The 18,925-nt window shown below is 40.9% G+C and overlaps 1 protein-coding gene and 2 non-coding genes across 3 annotated transcripts in view; all 3 read left to right on the top strand.

Annotated features, from left to right (window-relative positions):
- The window catches only part of LOC124725701, a 76,761-nt gene that overhangs the window by 26,453 nt on the left and 31,383 nt on the right, over window positions 1-18,925 (top strand). Inside the window, exon 5 of the mRNA XM_047248459.1 lies at window positions 8,014-8,169. Coding sequence (XP_047104415.1) covers window positions 8,014-8,169 — 156 coding nt within the window. The remainder of the gene's footprint in view (window positions 1-8,013; window positions 8,170-18,925) is intronic.
- On the top strand, window positions 10,796-10,869 carry Trnat-ugu. The gene has a single exon. It is a non-coding gene; the product is annotated as a tRNA-Thr (tRNA).
- On the top strand, window positions 11,236-11,309 carry Trnat-ugu. The gene has a single exon. It is a non-coding gene; the product is annotated as a tRNA-Thr (tRNA).

Here is an 18,925-nt window from a genome sequence, read left to right as displayed (position 1 = left end):
GTTTTAAGTACCCCATTCCTCTGTGAAGGGAGGTGGCAGCTGTCTGCGTGCAAATACAGATCAGTGTGCGTTGTCTTCCGATTCACCCCATGACCTAGGGTGTCGTCAGCCCTTCTCTTGACCAAGACGTCAAGGAAAGGTAATTTACCCTCCGTTTCAGTCTCCATAGTGAATTTGATGTTGGGGTGTATGGAGTTTAGATGAAGTCAAGGAGTTTATCCATACCATGTGGCCAGATGACGAACGTGTCGTCCACGTAACGGAAAAAGCAAGTAGGTTTCCATTCGGATGACGACAGGGCTTTCTCCTACAAAGTTCTCCATGTACAAATTTGCTACCACCGGTGAGAGTGGGCTACCCATGGCGACTCCCTCCGTTTGTTCATAGTATTCTCCATTAAAAAGAAAATACGTGGAAGTCAAGACATGCCTAAAAAGTTCAGTGGTCTTCTCGTCAAACTTCTGACTAATCAATTCTAGTGACTCTCACAGGGGTACCCTCGTAAACAAGGAAACGACGTCAAAACTCACCATGATATCTGACTCATCCAACCTGAAGATATCAAGGCGTTTAACAAAATCCATGGAATTACGGATGTGATGAGGGCATTTACCCACATAAGGAATTAATATTCCCGTCAGGTATTTGGCCAAGAAATATGTAGGTGCCCTGATGTTGCTGACAATGGGGCGTAATGGTACCCCCTCTTTGTGAACCTTCGGGAGTCCATATAGTCTAGGCAGTACTGGACCTTGGGATAACAAGGTCGCAGAAATTGTTAGTGCTGTTGAAAGGTTGTAGCTCAACTTCCGCCTGAATCAGCTGAGGAAATATGTCGTGAAACTTGTCGTGCATTGACGAAATCCAAGCCGATGAAGTCAAATATCACCAGTAAAGAGAGGGTGGCCATTCGTGATCTGAGGGAGCAGTCTGAAATTGTTGTCTTACCGGCTGACAAAGGCAATGCTACAGTTGTTGTCTCCCATAAGGACTACACTGATAAGATGCAGAGCCTGCTAAATGACGATTCCTACCGGAAGATCAGCGTTGACACTACAAAGAATGTGGAGAACAAGACGAGGTTGCTTCTCAAGGACGCAGATTTACCGGAGGGTGACACTAAGAGATTGTTACCCCCAAGGTCCGGTAATACCCATGGCCATAGATACTATCATAACCTTATGGTCACTGATATCCTCCTTTGCATTAATTAATTCATAAGTTCTGGCCTGTTTATTGCTAATAGGTCTAAGATGTTACTTTCTCGAGTTGGCTCTGTGACTATCTGTTCAAAGTAATTTTCGTACAAGACATTCAGAATAATGTCACACGAATCCCGTCTCTGACACCAGTTTTAATAGCATGACTCGTACATTCTGTATCTGGCGAGTTGGTCTCTCCCTATTACAACAGCATGAGCAGGAAACTTGTTCACAAAATAATGCAAGTTCTCTCTGAAGTGCTCTGCTGCTACAGGTCCTAATCCAGGTGGTTTATAAGAGTATTTTGACCAGTTTTTTATGTTTACCTTCACTCAGATTAATTCTTCTTTGGAATCCTTGATAACCTCTCCAATGCTATTGAGTTCTTTATTGGAATAAAGTGTCGCTGCTATTGGCGACTAACCTATCCATACAATAAATATTCCATTCTGACTTTAGAATTTCATTCCCATTCACTTCTGGTTTCAACTAATTTGTCTGTTACTAATATTATCTGGGCAGTATAACTTTCAATAAGGAATACTAATTCTGGCACTTTACCATAGATTCTCCTGTATTTTATGAATATTGTGTCAACCTTTTCTATTTCTGATCTGTAGGAACGAGGGTATTTTGAGAAGAATGTGGCTGATGTATCTTAACCACACAGTTCATCTCTGATCTCAAGAGACAATTCCTCTAACCTAAAAAAAAACTCCCATGCTCATGCCACATATGCCAATAGCCTAGTAGCTGCTTCCTGATGTGGTGCATGAGAGACCTCTTAAGGGGAACCCACAACTCTCCACCCGATAGCGGAAGTTGAGAAATTTGCAGTCAGTGGTATCGCAGAATCATCTGAGCCTCTGGTACAAACCTTCCACGTTGCTCCAAATCAGAGGACCATGATTCACCCTGAATACAATGCAACAAATAGCAAGCTTAACCTGCACCATGCATGTGATGTTAACTGTCTTCACAAAATCAGCCATCCACCTGCAGGAACTGAGGATGAACAGAATCCAAGTGACAGACATCATTTGTGCTTGCATGAGCCATGATTTGCAGCCGCTGCAATCATTGAACTCAATAACTGCAAACAGAGACTCCTCCATGTCTCGTAGGAGACCTCTCAACAAACCACCAAGTGCACACTGGCATTCATTCCCGACCTGTGTATATTTCCATGGGGGGCTCCATTATCCTGCTAATGTTGCAGCTCCCAACGACTAGCATACCCGCCCTCTGCACTTGTCTGGAGTAGGTAGGAAAATCACCCACTGGCCCAACAGGACAGGCATCCTGTGTTGGCTTGGAACAGTGGTTACTGCCTTGTAACTTCTGGTAAAGGCTGGCTCACAGTAAGCCAGTACCTTAGTCAAGTAGCAAGTGATTTAGTAACTCCACTTGATGGCTAAATGTCAAGTAAACAAGTGCGCGTTCACATGTGATTTACTGCAGACAACCATGTAGGTGGGGCAACCAAGGTTGTGAGTATTCATCTTTGGTATTAATAACCACTTCAGCTGTATTTAGTCCTTTATTACTGGTTCATGCCAGTTTCATGGCACTAAAAGCCACATCTTCAGGTGAACATATGATTAAGACATTGGAACAGAAAAAACTCGGAATCGTTTTACCCAATATTCATTGTCCATCAAAACAAAACATCACCAAACGGTGGTATGTCATAGATTAAAAACTGCCTGATTCCAATGTAGTGTATGGGTCCAAAATGAATCGTACCATAGTGATCACTTCTCCGATCTGTACGGAACTGCGTACAATGGATGCGGACGTGTGCTCTGTCATACTACTGTGCTATAGATCAGAGGCCACAGATGCAGGCCAGTGACAACAGAATCATCCTATTGGGTGCATTGAGTTAGGTTTCCATGGGATCTGAGATAGTAATTGAAGCACCATGACAGCAGTGAACTACATGTACATTATTGCAGACCACCTGCATCCCTTCGAGCTTGAAATCTTCTCCAATGGCAGTGATAGCTTCCAGCAGGATAATTGTCCATTTACAATGACAGAATCATGCTACTGTGGTTTTGAGAAGCATGATAGGGAACTCACATTGATGTCTTCGCCAGCCAATGCCCCCGATCTGTACACATTGTAAAACATTTCAGGCGCCAGCTGCATACCCACAAACCACCATCCTATAACTTTCAGTAATCATGTGACCTGTGTGTAGATATCATGTGCCACCTACCTCTGGTCTAGTAGAATCCATGCCAAGCAGAATTGCTGCTGTATTAAGTTTGAAAAGTGGACCAGAACACTATTTAACAAATGTTTATAATGTTTTGGCTCAACAGTGTATGCTGTCATCAAATCCTGTTTAGATACAATGGGAAATACAGGACAGAATATAACAATAATGAGAAGGAAAGTTGCTTCTCACCATATAGCAGAGATGCTGAGTCGCAGATAGGCACAACAAAAAGACTCACAATTAAAGCTTCCAGCCATTAAGGCCTTCGTCAACACTAGGCACGCACGCACGCACGCACACACACACACACACACACACACACACACACACACACATGCGCGTGCGCGTAACTCACACACATGACTGCAGTCTCAGGCAACTGAAACAGCACTGCAAGCAGCAGCAGCAGTGGAGTGGCGATTGGGTGGGATGGGGGTAAGGTGGAGGCTGTGGCAGGAGAGGGTGGGGGGGTGGGGGGGAAGGGATAGTATGGCGGAGGTGGCAGACAGTGAAGGGCTGCAGGTCAGACACAGGGTAGGAGAGAGGTGGAGTTGGGTGGGGCGGGAAGTAGCGGAAAAGTAGAGAAATAAAAAGACAGGGTGTGGTGGTGGAATGACGGCTGTTTAGTGCTGGAATGGGAACAGGGAAGGGGCTGGATGGGTGAGGACAGTGACTAACGAAGGTTGAGGCCAGGAGGGTTACAGAAGCGTAGGATGTATTGCAGGGAAAGTTCCCACCTGCGCAATTCATAAAAGCTGGTGTTGTTGAGGAGGATCCAAACAGCACAGGCTGTGAAGCAGTCATTGAAATGAAGGATGTTATGTTTGGCAGTGTGTTAAGTTAGAGGGTGGTCCACTTGTTTCTTAGCCACGGTTTGTTGGTGGCCATTTATGAGGGCAGACAGCTTGTTGGTTGTCATGCCTACATACTATGCAGCACAGTGGTTCCAGCTGAGCTTGTAGACCACATGACTGATTTCACAGGTAGGCCTGCCTGGGATGGGATAGGTGAGGTTAGTGACTGGACTGGAGTAGATGGTGGTTGGAGGATGTATGGGACAGGTCTTGCATCTAGGTATATTACAGACATATAAGGCATGGGAGATTTGTTTTTGTACAAGGTTGGGAGGATAATTATGGTCTCACTGAAGCCTTCACTGACCGTAAAACAAATCTCCCGTGCCTTAGCTTTCCAGTCTCCCACCACCTCACTTTATCCGGCAGGGTTTTGACTACCTCTCGTCATGCCTGGAATGAGAAATGTCCTGCCCATTATCCTTCCCACCTCTCCCACAGTGGCATTCTGCTGTCCAATGAACCTACACAATATACTTGTCCATTCTTACACAACTCCTGCTCCCAATTCCTTACCTAATGGCTCATACCCCTGTAATAGAGCTAGATGCAGGACTTGTCTCATAAATCCTCAAACCACCACCTACTCCAGTCCGGTCACTGGCATCACTTATCCAATCAAATGCAGGGCTACCTATGATAGCAGTCATGTAGTCTACAAGCTAAGCTGCAACCACTGTGCTGCATTCTATGTAGGCATGATAACCAACAAGCTGTCTGTCCTCATGAATGGCCACCAACAAACTGTGGCCAAGAAACAACACCCTCTTGCTGAACATGCTGCCAAACATGGCATCCTTCATTTCAGTGACTGCTTCGCAGCCTGTGCCATATGGATCCTCCCAACCAACACCAGTTTTTCTGAATTGCACAGGTGGGAACTTTCCCTGTAATACATTCTACGTTCCTGTAACACTCCTGGCCTCAACCTCCATTAGTGACTGTCCTCACCCATCCAGCCTCTTCCCTGTTCCTATTCCAGCACTACACAGCCGTCATTCCAACACTTCACCTGGTCTTTTTATTTCTCTCCTTTTCCATTACCCCCTCCCCCCCCCCCTCCACCCACCTATCCCCTGCCCTCTGTCAGACCTGCAGCACTTCACTGTCTGCCACCCACCATACTACCCCCCCCCTTCCCCTCCCCTGCTCAGCCTCCTCCTTACCCCCACCCAGTCGCCACTCCCATCATGCACTGGTGCTGCTGCTCGCAGTGTGGTTTCAGTTTCCTGAGACTGCAGTCGTGTGTGTGAGTTGTGTGTGTGTGTGTGTGTGTGTGTGTGTGTGTGTGTGTGTCTGCGCGCGCGCGCGTGCACGTATGCATGCGTGAATGTGTGTGTGTTGACACGTATGTGTGTCTAGTGTTGACGAAGGCCTTAATGGCCTAAAGCTTTAATTGTGAAGGTCTTTTTATTGTGCCTATCTGCGACTCAACATCTCAGCTATATAGTGAGTAGCAACTTTTCTTCTTGTACTTGTTACATTCCACCCTGTTTAGACACAGTTGCGTGTGCTCTTGTGCCTCCAGAGCTAGTAGCAGTGGCAATGATTGTAGCTGGAGCATATGTTGCTCATCCACAAGAAACAGATGGCTGGAAACTGAGAGTGAAAAGAAGAAAGGCAATAATGCGTATTACTAAGTAGACAGTATTCACATGTGTCTAGTATTGCACCAGTTGTAAGTGAGCTGGTGTGGGGTGTAGCTACTTGCCCGGCTGCTATTCAGTTTACTGGATTGGACCGACTAAACTATTTTACTTACTAACTTTACTAAATGATGTCTTTCAGACACTTTTAGTCACTAAATCACTCATCACATGACTAAATTACTGGCCTACTGTGAACCAGCCATAAGGCATAAAGAAATTGGTGCAAGTTCCCAATTTCACCTTTTGCCTTTTGCCCAGAGACATGCAAACCAACTATCATATACCATTCACTATTGAGTGAAGATGGTTTGGTTAGATGTTGTTTATTCAAAGTTACAACATCAACAACAACTAGGTCACCAGGGGATTCCAACAGCACCAAAAATATTGAAGGTCTTGTGTCTAGTGCCCTGATGTCACCACAGGTGTCAGCAGCAGACAGAAGCCTGTTGACCAGTGCAACGCAGCTTCTAGCTGTTTGTGGTCAGTGGCCAATTCCCCTTCATTCCACACACAGCTTCAAACAGGGCCCCATCTATATCACACTGTGTAACTCACTGTAGCCTAAGAACAAAATCCACAAGGTCTTAAAACAGATTTAAATTTCTCTGCTGACAACAGATGTATCAACAGTTACTTATCACTAGAGACTCGGCTTTCACAAAAGCTACTGTAGGAATAAATACACATGCTGTAAATATAATAAACACTAGTAAATCAGGAAAAAACACACATTATGTTCACTTCCCATCAGAAGCTCATTTAAGAAAAAAAGATACTAAACTGGCTCTGTCGCAGCTGGATGTCCCTTCTGCCTGGATGGCTGACCTCAGACTGCACCATGTCATGAACTCTTGTTTCCAATTACTCACAAGTACTATTATGATTGCCTGTTTTAGCCCCACTAGATGAATTAGATACCTCGACAACAATAGTGGTTTTGTAGCCATTGTGACCAGTAAGACAACAAGAATGAAAAACTTTATCTTAATATAACTCTCTCTCTCTCTCTCTCTCTCTCTCTCTCTCTCTCTCCCCCTCCCCCTCTCCCTCTCCCTCTCTCTCTCTCTCTCTCTCTCTCTCTCTCTCTCTCTCTCTCTCCCCCTCTCCCTCTCCCTCCCCCTCCCTCCCTCCCTCCCTCCCTCCCTCCCTCCCTCTCTCTCTCTCTCTCTCTCTCTCTCTCTCTCTCTCTCTCAGTATCATACCATAGCATAGTGCATAGCATTGTCTATCTTTCACCTGGCAGTGTGACACCCATACTGACAACAGAATATTATATGTACAAGTTAAACAACTCTATTACTCCAGAGACCCACTGAGTTGTTGTTCGAAGAGAGACTAGTTCCGTCGCATTATTGCTATCGAATGTAACAGATGTTCCTTTAAGATATTTTCAAATTAAATTAAATTTTAAATAAAACCATATATGGCTATTTCAGTTAAAATGGGAAGTATTCTGGAAAAAGTGAATGGCAAATAAGCTATGAGAAAACTCTTTAGATGCAAAGATTGATAAATTACAGAAAATATATTAAGTACATTAATACAGAAATGCTGGTTCAGCTGATTTTTTAAATATAATAGATGATGAATGGTTATACTTCCTTTGCCATAGCCCACAGAACTAAATTAACTTTCATTATTCATTGCTAAATTCCAGGTGTGTTCATTCACTGCTGGCACATACAATATAAAATAACTGTTCAAGTTATGTACAGACAAAAGTCTTTACATACAGCCATGAATTATATTTCCAGATCTTTTTTTCCAATCTGTCTGTTGTTTCCTCACATCTTTTGATTAAGACTTTAAACCATTGTAGCGTAGATCCTGCATATCCTACTGCTAACCAAGCAACTTCTTCATGCCATTGTAGAGTACAGCTGTTTACAAGTCCTTTTGTTTAGGCTTCCTGTGAGCCCAGATTTGGGCTACTTGAGTAATTCTGAACATACACTGAATGTCTGTATGGTATTATTTATTCTGTCCTTGGTCTAAACTCTATTGCACTCATTTGACAATTGTTTTGATAAAAAGCAGATACGAGGACTTCTAACTGTGAAATGTTTACTTTCCCACAGGTAAATGGTCGACTTGTTTTAGAAGGTGCCCTGCGAATACATTGGGGAGTGTTAGGAATGATTCATCTCAAGGAAGATGACGATCAGCGCACTGTTGTAACTATAAGGAAACGTAATTCTTGCCGAAGTGATGGTTTTAATGGAGTTGATTTTGAGGTAATAACATATTTGTGTTTACATTTGTCTGATGACCTGTTTGTTAATGGGGCAGTGACTGGCTTTAAGAATCTATCAGAGTGGAGGTACAGAATGCTTTGTTCCTACAGTAAACCTGCCAGAAGTCTTGCATTCACAAATTTGAAACCAAGCATTTATTAGTACCAGTAAATAGTAAAGTGAATGGGACGTGAAAGGCAATAAGGAAGACGGAGATCTGATACTTTGCAACAGAGCCAAGATATGTGATGTAACAACTCTTTTTTTTTTTTTTTTTACTGAAACACAGGTTTTTGCATATAGAAGTATTGACTTCCCTTATTACTTAAGAATATTGTATAGTTCACTTGAAACGGTCATTCTTGCTAGTAGTATGGTATTCTGCCTTATGGCAGGTCTTGTCATGGGTTAAGCCTCTTCAACTTTTGTCTGTTCATAGCCAGTCTTTTTCATTTCTGAATATTTGTCTCCTTTGATATTGTCCAGCATTTGATTTCTTCTTTTTCCTCTTCCCCTTTTTCCCCTCCACCATTCCTTCTATTTATTTCTTCAATAAACAGTCCCTCCTCAAACAAAGTCCAATCCAGTTCCATTTTCTCTTTCTGATGACTTTCATCATGTTTCTTTCTTCTCCAACTCTTCTTAATACTTCTTCATTCCTTACTCGGTCTTCCCATTTCACGTTTTCCTTATCCACATCTCTGGTGCCTCCAATCTTCTTTCATCTTCCTTCCTCAATGTCCAGGTCTCTGCACCATATAGTGTAATGCTCCAGATGTAACATTTGGCAAGTCTTTTCCTCAGATCTTTGGTTAGTGGTCCACAAAGTAATTTCTGTTTCCTCTTGAATCCTTCTTTTGCCATTGCAATTCTTTTCCTAATTTCTGTTGAGCAATACATATCATCCATTATTACACTTCCCAAGTAATTGAAGTTATTCGTGTGCTCTATTTCCTCTCCCCCTATTTTCATACAGCATTTTCTCCCCTTTCATCCAATTACCATGCCTTTTGTTTTCATCTTGTTAATCTCCATTCCATATTCTTCTGATTTTGTGTTTAGATCATCTAACATTTGTTCCATCTCTCTTGTACTCTCTGCCATCGCAACCATGTCGTCTGCAAATCTTATACACTCACTCTCCAACCCCCTATACAGACTCCTCTCCTTCCATCAAAACTTTCACTAATAATTTCCTCGAGATATATATTGAACAGTGTTTGTGATAAACAACAACCTTGTCTTAGACCTCTTCCCAGTTCAATTTCTTCACTCATCAAACCTCCTATTCATGCTCTTGCTCTCTGGTTCCAATATAAATTTCTAATTAGCCGTCTATCTCTCTAGTCAACCCCATGTTTCCTTAGGGTTTCCATCAGTTTGTCCCATCTGACACAGTCAAAAGCCTTCTCAAGATCAATGAACACAACATACACCTTCATTTTCTTCTCCATGTACCTCTCCTCTATCACTCTCAGTAGCCCAATGGCATCTCTAGTTCCCACTCCTCGCATGAAACCAAATTTTTCATATCCTATTACGCAATTCAGCTTTCCATATAGTCTTCTGTTGAGCGTCCTCAGCAAGACTTTGGCTACATGCGATATCAGGCTCACTGTTCTATGTTCCTCACACTTCTTGCTGTTCTTTTTCTTTTCTATAGGCATTAAGATACTTGGCCTTTTTCCTGTCATATATTTCATTATACAATTCAATCAACTCGCTTTTCCCTCCTTTCTCCGGTGACTTTAACAGTTCCACAGGAATCTCACCAATTCCCATTGCCATTCCATTTTTCATCTCCTTCATAGATTCTTCAATCTCACTGGTTAGTATTGCATTTCCTTTGTCATCACCTGCGACTTTATCTTCTTTTTACATCCCAAGGTCTTCTTCACTTCGTCAAATGTCTGCAGCGTATAGCCATTCTATATATTCTTTCATCTTCTCATTGCTTATTCTTGCTAATTAGGATATTTCTTACATGTATTTATAGGCATTGTGGTTCCTCATTTTAGCATTATGGTTGTTTTTTGCCGTGAATTAATGGTATTTTGATTCAAGATGTTTGATTCATATGTTGTTCAAACAAGAATTACCTTTAAAACAAATACTATACCTATTTACACCATTTGAACAGATATATACGAAGACAGTAACTTGTTCTCGAAAGAAGAGTTACCGTTGATGACCGTGCAGCGTTTCCCTGGAATAAATGATGACTATCTGACAACCTCAGCTGCCGACAGGTGTTGCTGTTATACCTCGATGTGGGCAGCTGAAAATGTGTGCCCCGACCGGGACTCGAACCCGGGATCTCCTGCTTACATGGCAGACGCTCTATCCATCTGAGCCACTGAGGACACAGGTGAATAGCGCGACTGCAGGGACTTATCCCTTGCACGATTCCCGTGAGACTCACATTCCCAACTGTCCACAATTCTGTGCTAATGCGCACAGGTTGCCCAAACTCTTACGGGAATCGCCAAAGCGTGCGCGAGTAATGAGTGGGTGGGCAAATGTCTATAAGGTACAATACATATGTAGAATTGTGGACAGTTGGGAATGTGAGTCTCACGGGAAGCGTGCAAGGGATAAGTCCCTGCAGTCGCGCTTTTCACCTGTGTCCTCGGTGGCTTAGATGGATAGAGCGTCTGCCATGTAAGCAGGAGATCCCGGGTTCGAGTCCCGGTCGGGGCACACATTTTCAGCTGTCCACATCGAGGTATAACAGCAACACCTGTCGGCAGCTGAGGTTGTCAGTTAGCCATCATTTATTCCAGGGAAACGCTGCACGGTCATCAACGGTAACTCTTCTTTCGAGAACAAGTTACTGTCTTCATATATATAATGTTAAAGGCTACCCAGCCATTGACCTTCGTCTGTGCTAATGTGCACAGGTTGCCCAAACTTTTACGGGAATCGCCAAAGCGTGCGCGAGTAATGAGTGGGTGGGCAAATGTCTATAAGGTACAATACATATGTAGAATTGTGGACAGTTTGGAATGTGTGTCTCACGGGAAGCGTGCAAGGGATAAGTCCCTGGAGTCGCGCTATTCACCTGTGTCCTCGATGGCTCAGATGGATAAGGCGTCTGCCATGTAAGCAGGAGATCCCGGGTTCGAGTCCCGGTCGGGGCACACATTTTCAGCTGTCCACATCGAGGTATAACAGCAACACCTGTCGGCAGCTGAGATTGTCAGTTAGTCATCATTTATTTGAACAGATAGCTATTAATTTTCATTGGGGTTTTAATTTCTTCATCCATAGAAAAGAATGTAGGTGTAAACTGTTGTTATCACATAACGAAATGGAAAATCTAGGATGGAATGTAACAATGTTATGAAAAGGATAGTTGCTAGTCCCCATATAATGGAGATGCTGAGTCACAGATAGGCGGAAGAAAAAGACTGACAGAAAGTGAGCTTTCAGCCAACAAGGTCTTTGTCAAAAATAGACACCACACACACACAGACACACACACACACACACACACACACACACACACACACACAGTGAGTAGCTACTATCGTTTTCATAAAATTATAACAGAAATAATGAAATCTCAGTTTCAGTGAGTTGAATTGTTATTAAATGTAATTTTATTGAAATTGTTATCCATAGGATAATTTTCAAATTTTTGGTTTGATGTGTGTGCTTTTTGCTGTCTGATATCCTGCTACTGCCTGCAGCCTGCATTGTCCAGCACTAATGAAAGGCCATAGCGATTAGTTTTTGTAAACAGATTGCTTGTTTTGCAGCAGGTGGAGATTGTATTAATGGGTTGATTTGTTATTAATCCTTTCTGCATTTGAATTTGGTTTGTGTAGCAGAACACAAGTTTGAGATAGAGGTTCACCTACATATAATTTACTTTTAGATTTTTTTCCTGATCATTAAAGTTTTGACATGTTTATGGCTTTAATTAAAGATGAAGGCTGCTGGCTGTGAGCTTCATTGACAAATCAATGAAGTGTGGCTGGATTTCACAATGTGTCGTATAAATCTCCAGTAAGAACAAAGTATAAACTTGGACTTCCATTAAAAGCAGTGGTTCTACTGATGTGTGTTGCTGTCTGCAATTTATTGGACACTGTGCCCTGAATTTCTTGTGGAGGTGTGAACTCAGTAGTGTACTTTATGATCCATCCACTTGCTTGTTGTCATTTTCTTTCTTTTATTAAAAAAATAATTACAGTAAAAACCCCTTTTTACACTTTTCAGCAGACTGACCCAAAAAGTGTAAAATGCAGAAAGTGTAAAATACAGGAAAGCATAGGAAACACTAAAAGTGAAAGTGAAGAAAGTACTGTTACTGTCATTCTCTTTATATTGTTCAAAATATGAAATTAAAACAATTTAAATTATGCCTGTTTAGAAAAATCTGAAGTAATTAATTGTTTTTGTTCTTTCTAACAGCAGTTAACTCTACTCTTTCATGAACCCATATTAAAATGGTATTTTTGTTCTAATGTGAGACTTAATATTGATAATCATTATAAAGTTATGTCAAATAAAACTTGTAACACAGCATTGGTAAAACGCTTAAATTGGCAGTCTTCATAAACAGAGAACAATAGATAAGAAATATACAGCTTGTTGTCAACATCACTTGGTCCTTTGTTATGGAGCATCATGAGGAGGAATGTTTGTGTGTGACTTAAGGTTGTGCCAGCCTAAGACAGCATACCTAGTACAGATTAGCATATTTCATGTGGAAGTAATGACAATTCGTGAAAGCCCATTATAGACACCACTTCAAAAGCAGTGTTCATTTGTATAAATGACTGTGAAATTAATGTGAAGCTATTGTAATACAATCCAATGAGTAGAAGAATGGTTTCTACTAGAGTCACTGGCATCGAATCGTGAATATCATTAAGGCTGTGACTCAGCATACTTTCCAAACCTTCCAAACACTGCGAACCTATAATACAGGTGGCTGTGACCTAACACGCCAACAGTGAAAATGCTGCATTACATGATCAGTAACTCTGTCTATAGCCTGCATTTTCTGCTTCATTCCAAGGCTGACTTTGAACAGGAATGTTGTTGTTGTTGTTGTTGTTGTTGTTGTTGTTGTCTTCTGTCAAGAAACTGGTTTGATGCAGCTCTCCATGCTACTCTATCCTGTGCAAGCTTCTTCATCTCTGAGTAAATACTGCAGCGTACATCCTTCTGAATCTGCTTGGTGTATTCATCTTTAGGTCTCTTTCCAAGATTTTTACCCTCCACACTTCTCTCCAATACTAAATTGGTGATCCCTTGATGCCTCACAGTGTGTCATACCAACTGATCCCATCTTCTACTCAAGTTGTGCCACAAATTCTTCTCCCCAATTCTATTCAGTACCTCCTCATTAGTTATGTGATCTACCCACCTAATCTTCAGCATTCTTCTGTAGCACCACATTTTGAAAGCTTCTATTCTCTTCTTTTCTAAACTATCTATTGTTCATGTTTCACTTCCATACATGGCTACAGTCCATAGAAATACTTGCAGAAAAGACTTTCTGACACTTAATCCTATATTAGATGTTATTGGATTTCCTTTCTTCAGAAATGATTTCCTTCCCATAGCCAGTCTACATTTTATATCCTCTCTTTTCAACCATCATCAGTTATTTTGCCTCCGAAATAACAAAATCATCTACTACTTTAATTGACTCATTTCCTAATCTAATTCCCTCAGGATCACCTGATTTAATTTGACTACATTCCATTATCCTTGTTTTGCTTGTGTTGATGTTCATCTTATATCCTCCTTTCAAGACACTGTCCATTCTGTTCAACTGCTCTTCCAGGTTCTTTACTGTCTTTGATAGAATTACAGTGTCATTGGCAAACCTCAAAGTTTGTATTTCTACTCCATGGATTTTAATTCCTATTCCACATTTTTCTTTTCCTTTACTGTTTGCTCAATATACAGATTGAATAATCAGGGTCAGGCTACAACACTGCCTCACTCCTTTCTCAACCACTGCTTCCCTTTCATGCCTCTCGACTCTTACAACTGCCATCTACTGTCTGTACAAATTGTACCATTAAATAGTCTCTCGTTCCCTGTATTTTACCCCTGCCACCTTCAGAATTTGAAAGACAGTGTTCCAGTCAGCATTGTCAAAAGCTTTCTCTAAGTCTACAAATGCTAGAAACGTAGGTTTGCCTTTCCTTAATCTGTCTTCTAAGACAAGGCATAGGGTGAGTATTGTCTCGTGTGTTCCAACATTTCTACGGAATCCAAACTGATCTTCCTTTAGGTCGGCTTCTACCAGTTTTTCCATTTGTCTGTAAAGAATCTGTGTTAGTATTTTGCAGCCTTGATTTATTAACCTGGTAGTTCAGTAATTTTCACACCTGTCAACACCTGCTTTCTTTGAGATTAGAATTATTATATTCTTCTTGAAGTCTGAGGGTATTTTGTCTGTCTCATACATCTTGCTCAACAGATGGTAGAGTTTTGTCATGGATGGCTCTCCCAAGGCTATCAGTAATTCCAGTGGAATGTTGTCTACTCCCGGGGCCTTGCTTCGACTTAGGTCTTTCAGTCCTCTGTCAAATTCTTCACACAGTATCATATCTCCCATTTCATTTTCATCTATGTTCTCTTCCATTTCCATAATATTGCCCTCAAGTACATCGCCCTTGTATAGACGCTCTATATACTCCTTCCACCTTTCTGCTTTCACTTCTTTGCTTTGCTCAGGACTGGTTTTCTATCTGAACTCCTGATATTCATACAGGTGGTTCTCTTTTCTCCAAAGATCTCCTTAATTTTCCTGTAGGCGGTATCTACGTCACGCCTAGTGATATACGCATGTACATCCTTACATTTGTCATCTAGCCATCCCTGCTTAGTCATTTTGCACTTCTTGTTGATCTCATTTTTCAGATGTTTGTATTCCTTTTCAGCTGCATCATTTACTGCATGTTTATATTTTCTCCTATCATCAGTTAAATTCAATTTCTCTTCTGTTACCCAAGGATTTCTACTAGCCCTATCCTTTTTACCTACTTGATCCTCTGCTGCCTTCACTTTTTCATCTTCAAAGCTACCCATTCTTCGTCTACTGTGCTTCTTTCTCCTGTTCTTGTCAAACGTTCCTTAATGCCCTCTCTGAAACACTCTACAACCTCTGGTTCTTTCAGTTTATCCATGTCCCATCTCCTTAAAACCCTACCTTTTTGCAGTTTCTTCAGTTTTAATCTACAGTTCATAACCAGTAAAGTGTGCTCAGAGTCCACATCTGCCCCTGGAAATGTCTTACAGTTTAAAACCTGGTTCCTAAATCTCTGTCTTACCGTTATATAATCTATCTGGAAGTTTCTAGTGTCTCCAGGCCTCCTCCACGTATACAAGCTTCTTTTATGATTCTTAAATCAAGTGTTACCTATGATTAAATTAAGCTCTGTGCAAAATTGCACCAGGCAGCTTCCTCTTTCATTCCTTACCCCCAGTACATATTCACCTACTACTTTTCCTTCTCTCCCTTTTCGTTCTGTCGAATTCCAGTCCCCCATGACTGTTAAATTTTCATCTTGCTTAACTATCTGAATATGAAGCACTTTTTGCATAAATCTGTATAAAAATCAATGGTAAATGTCATGAAAGCACCAAAGAAAACTTAGAATGCGAGAAATGTTGTCACACAGAATCATTAATGATGGGAAAGTATTGTATTGAGAGAACTGGACTTCTATTGGGAGACCAACAAAAATAAACATAAAAACGGGAAAACAGAAAATGTGCGAATGTAAAAGTGGGGTTTACAAACTAATCAAACAATGGAAAATCTTGCCTGAGACTGCAGTCGTGTGTGTGTGTTGCGTTTGTGCATGTGCACGAACACGTGTGTGTGTGTGTGTGTGTGTGCGCGCGTGTGCACGTGTGTGTGTGTGTGCGCGTTTGCTTGTGTGCGCACGCGTGTGCATGTGTGCACGCGTATGTGTGTCTATTGTTAACGAAGGCCAATGGCCGAAAGTTTTGATTGTCAGAGTGTTTTTTGTTGTGCTTATCTGCGACTCAGCATTTCCGCTACATAATGTTGTTTACAAACTAATGTCAGCCGATGAACCCAAGACAGAAGCCAAGAGACAGTTTGTCAACAAGTGGCAATGGATGCCTTAGCAATTTTTTATTGTAAGTCTTACATTGTGAAGAAGTGGCATTCTTGTGTATGGATGTGAGTTAGTACTAAGCAATCTCTTTCATCACAGCATATCATTTATCTTTTCACACATTCAAGCTGAGTAGGTTTGTGATCAACTATATTGAAGTAACTTGTGAAAGTAGTTTAGTAGATTTCTAAAATAGTTACACTCACTTTTCTGATGCAGGTCTTTCCCATACCATGAATCACAAGGGTTGTGATTCCACTGTAAGCCTGTCACTATGTTTTTCCTACTGTTACAAACTTGAAAAAGGCTCTCACATGATGTTGCAAGACTAGAAATTCCGCAAGAATGGATCATGTAAACTGTATTGAAATCTCTAACCCATAATGGTGTATTTTCTGAAAAAAGAAATACTTTAAATAAGATGCTGAATCAGGACTTGCTTTATAGATCACTTATCTGACATTGATGATACTCCACTAAATTATCTGATTTATCAAGCCTTCACATTGATCAAAAATATTTATCTTTTGTGATAACTGAGTTCTATGTAATCATTTACAAAAAGTTTCATACAGAATGTGAAATAACCTCTACAAAAAGAACCTCATTGTATGGTACATTGTGTGGCTGTTGAGAGATAATACTGTGCCATTGGGTTAACTTTGCTTTTCATCAGTTGGCCAAATGAGAAATGCTTTATTAGTGAAATAAGTGAAGACACTTTATCAATGTATGAGGTAATATTATGCAAGTATTACATATAAATGCATGAGATAATTCATCTGATATTTTAATTCAATGAGTTATATATAAGAAACTATCAGCCTCAATTGCGGTAATGAAACCAACCTTTACCTAGGTTTCAGCCCAAATAATTGAGCCTTCTTCAGAAGATATACCTGAATCTATAATTTGTCTAAGAGGGCATGGCCTAGAAATAAATCTAAAACAGCCTAGACCGTGTCCTCTTAGAGAAATTATAGATTCAGGTATATCTTCTGAAAAAGGCTCAATTATTTGGGCAGAAACCGAGGTAAAGGTTGGTTTCATTACCACAGTCGAGGCTGATAGTTTCTTATATATCAGATTATCATGATTGCTGACTGTGCTGCAATGTTGAAAGTACAAAAATATCTTGGTTTCATTGCAATGCCTATTAAATATGATACTAGCTGACACTAACCTATTACCAAGTTTTATGACCATGGTTTGTCTGGGGAAACTGAGTATCCTTTGATAGGGCTCCTGAAAACATGTTATGTCCCTTCCCACTGCGTCAAGAATCTTATGGATTTTGTTCATTACTAATGAGCTCATCCTACTGTTTAACTGTAGTAGACTTAACATACTAGGTATACATAGTGTGTACGAAGCACTTTGGTGCAGAGGGAGAGATCAGTGTAGACTCTTCCAGTCCACGTGTTTTCTGACTACACCCTAAACTTCCCTTCTCCTGGTAAAAATGTGTAGAAGTAGGTCACACAGCTCTCTAACATCAGTCCATAGGTTACACAGATGGAGTGTCTGTGGTGCCTGGTGTGGGCTGTGTGACCAGCTGACCAAATAAAAAATCACATTACTGCCTACTGCATTGCTCCATCTTCTAGACTAGTATTTCTCTACATGTGGCTGGTGATCCCCAGGACAGTCACAAAGTCTTGCTTGGAGATGAAGAGGGGGGGTTCCAGATAGCAAGAGGAAGTAGTTGCAATATGGCTGATAACATATGTTTCATGATAATCATTTGCCATGATTTAAATGTCACGTGGAAGTGACAAAGCCTTGGAAAGCACATTGTAAAGTTACGATATTTATTTGTAGTAATGAATATGACTTTAATTTAAACCTATTGAACACTTCAAATATGCAAAGACTTGCGGCAGTGAGAAGTGACAAAGTGTCTACCAAACTCATCCTACATCTGTGGAACGGATCTGGGGCAGCGAGAGACATTAAACCGTGTACAGATTGTATTCATGAGTTCACCTCTGAAAGATTTGTGGGGAGAGGGGAAGGACCACATTAACTTCCAGGTGGAAATGGCATTGCAGGGGCAGCATCTTGTGCCATACTTACAACTTAGTTTTCATGTCGATCATTGGCTGTGATAAAATGACACGGAACTAGAACAGATCATGAAAGCCCATTTAAAAGTTGCTCAGGGTAGCTAGGATTGGCAGCAGTGAGAGGAGGTGCGAAGTACTGCAATTTCTACCAAGCAAATGTAGGATGCTTGAGCTCACCTCAGATTGTAATTGATACATTGTGTGTTGACATTCTCTCTATTTTCATAGCTCAGTGATTTCATTGGGATTCCCACAGAATAGCCATTGCTTGTCGCCTGATTCATTTCTCATTCCTTTTGTATTATTAATTGTGATTGTGTGAAGTCATAATTTTGTTAGTGCTTTATAAAAAGAGTTGAAAAATAGCTTCTAAAATCTAATATAATAATTTGTAATTAAATGTACCAAAAACTACTCTCATAATTAATTAAAAAGAAATGTTGTTTTCTTTTGAAACTGTATGAAAGTAAATAAAACAACCAGACCAGTGCATGTCCGAACAGTAGAGGTCCCATAATACAAAAACATAGGCCTAATAAAAGTCAAATTTATTTTATATAAAAATTACATAAT

Source organism: Schistocerca piceifrons, chromosome 1 (assembly GCF_021461385.2).
Source record: "Schistocerca piceifrons isolate TAMUIC-IGC-003096 chromosome 1, iqSchPice1.1, whole genome shotgun sequence".
Classification (NCBI taxonomy): Eukaryota; Metazoa; Arthropoda; class Insecta; order Orthoptera; family Acrididae; genus Schistocerca; species Schistocerca piceifrons.
This window is presented reverse-complemented; position numbering and strand designations above follow the sequence as displayed.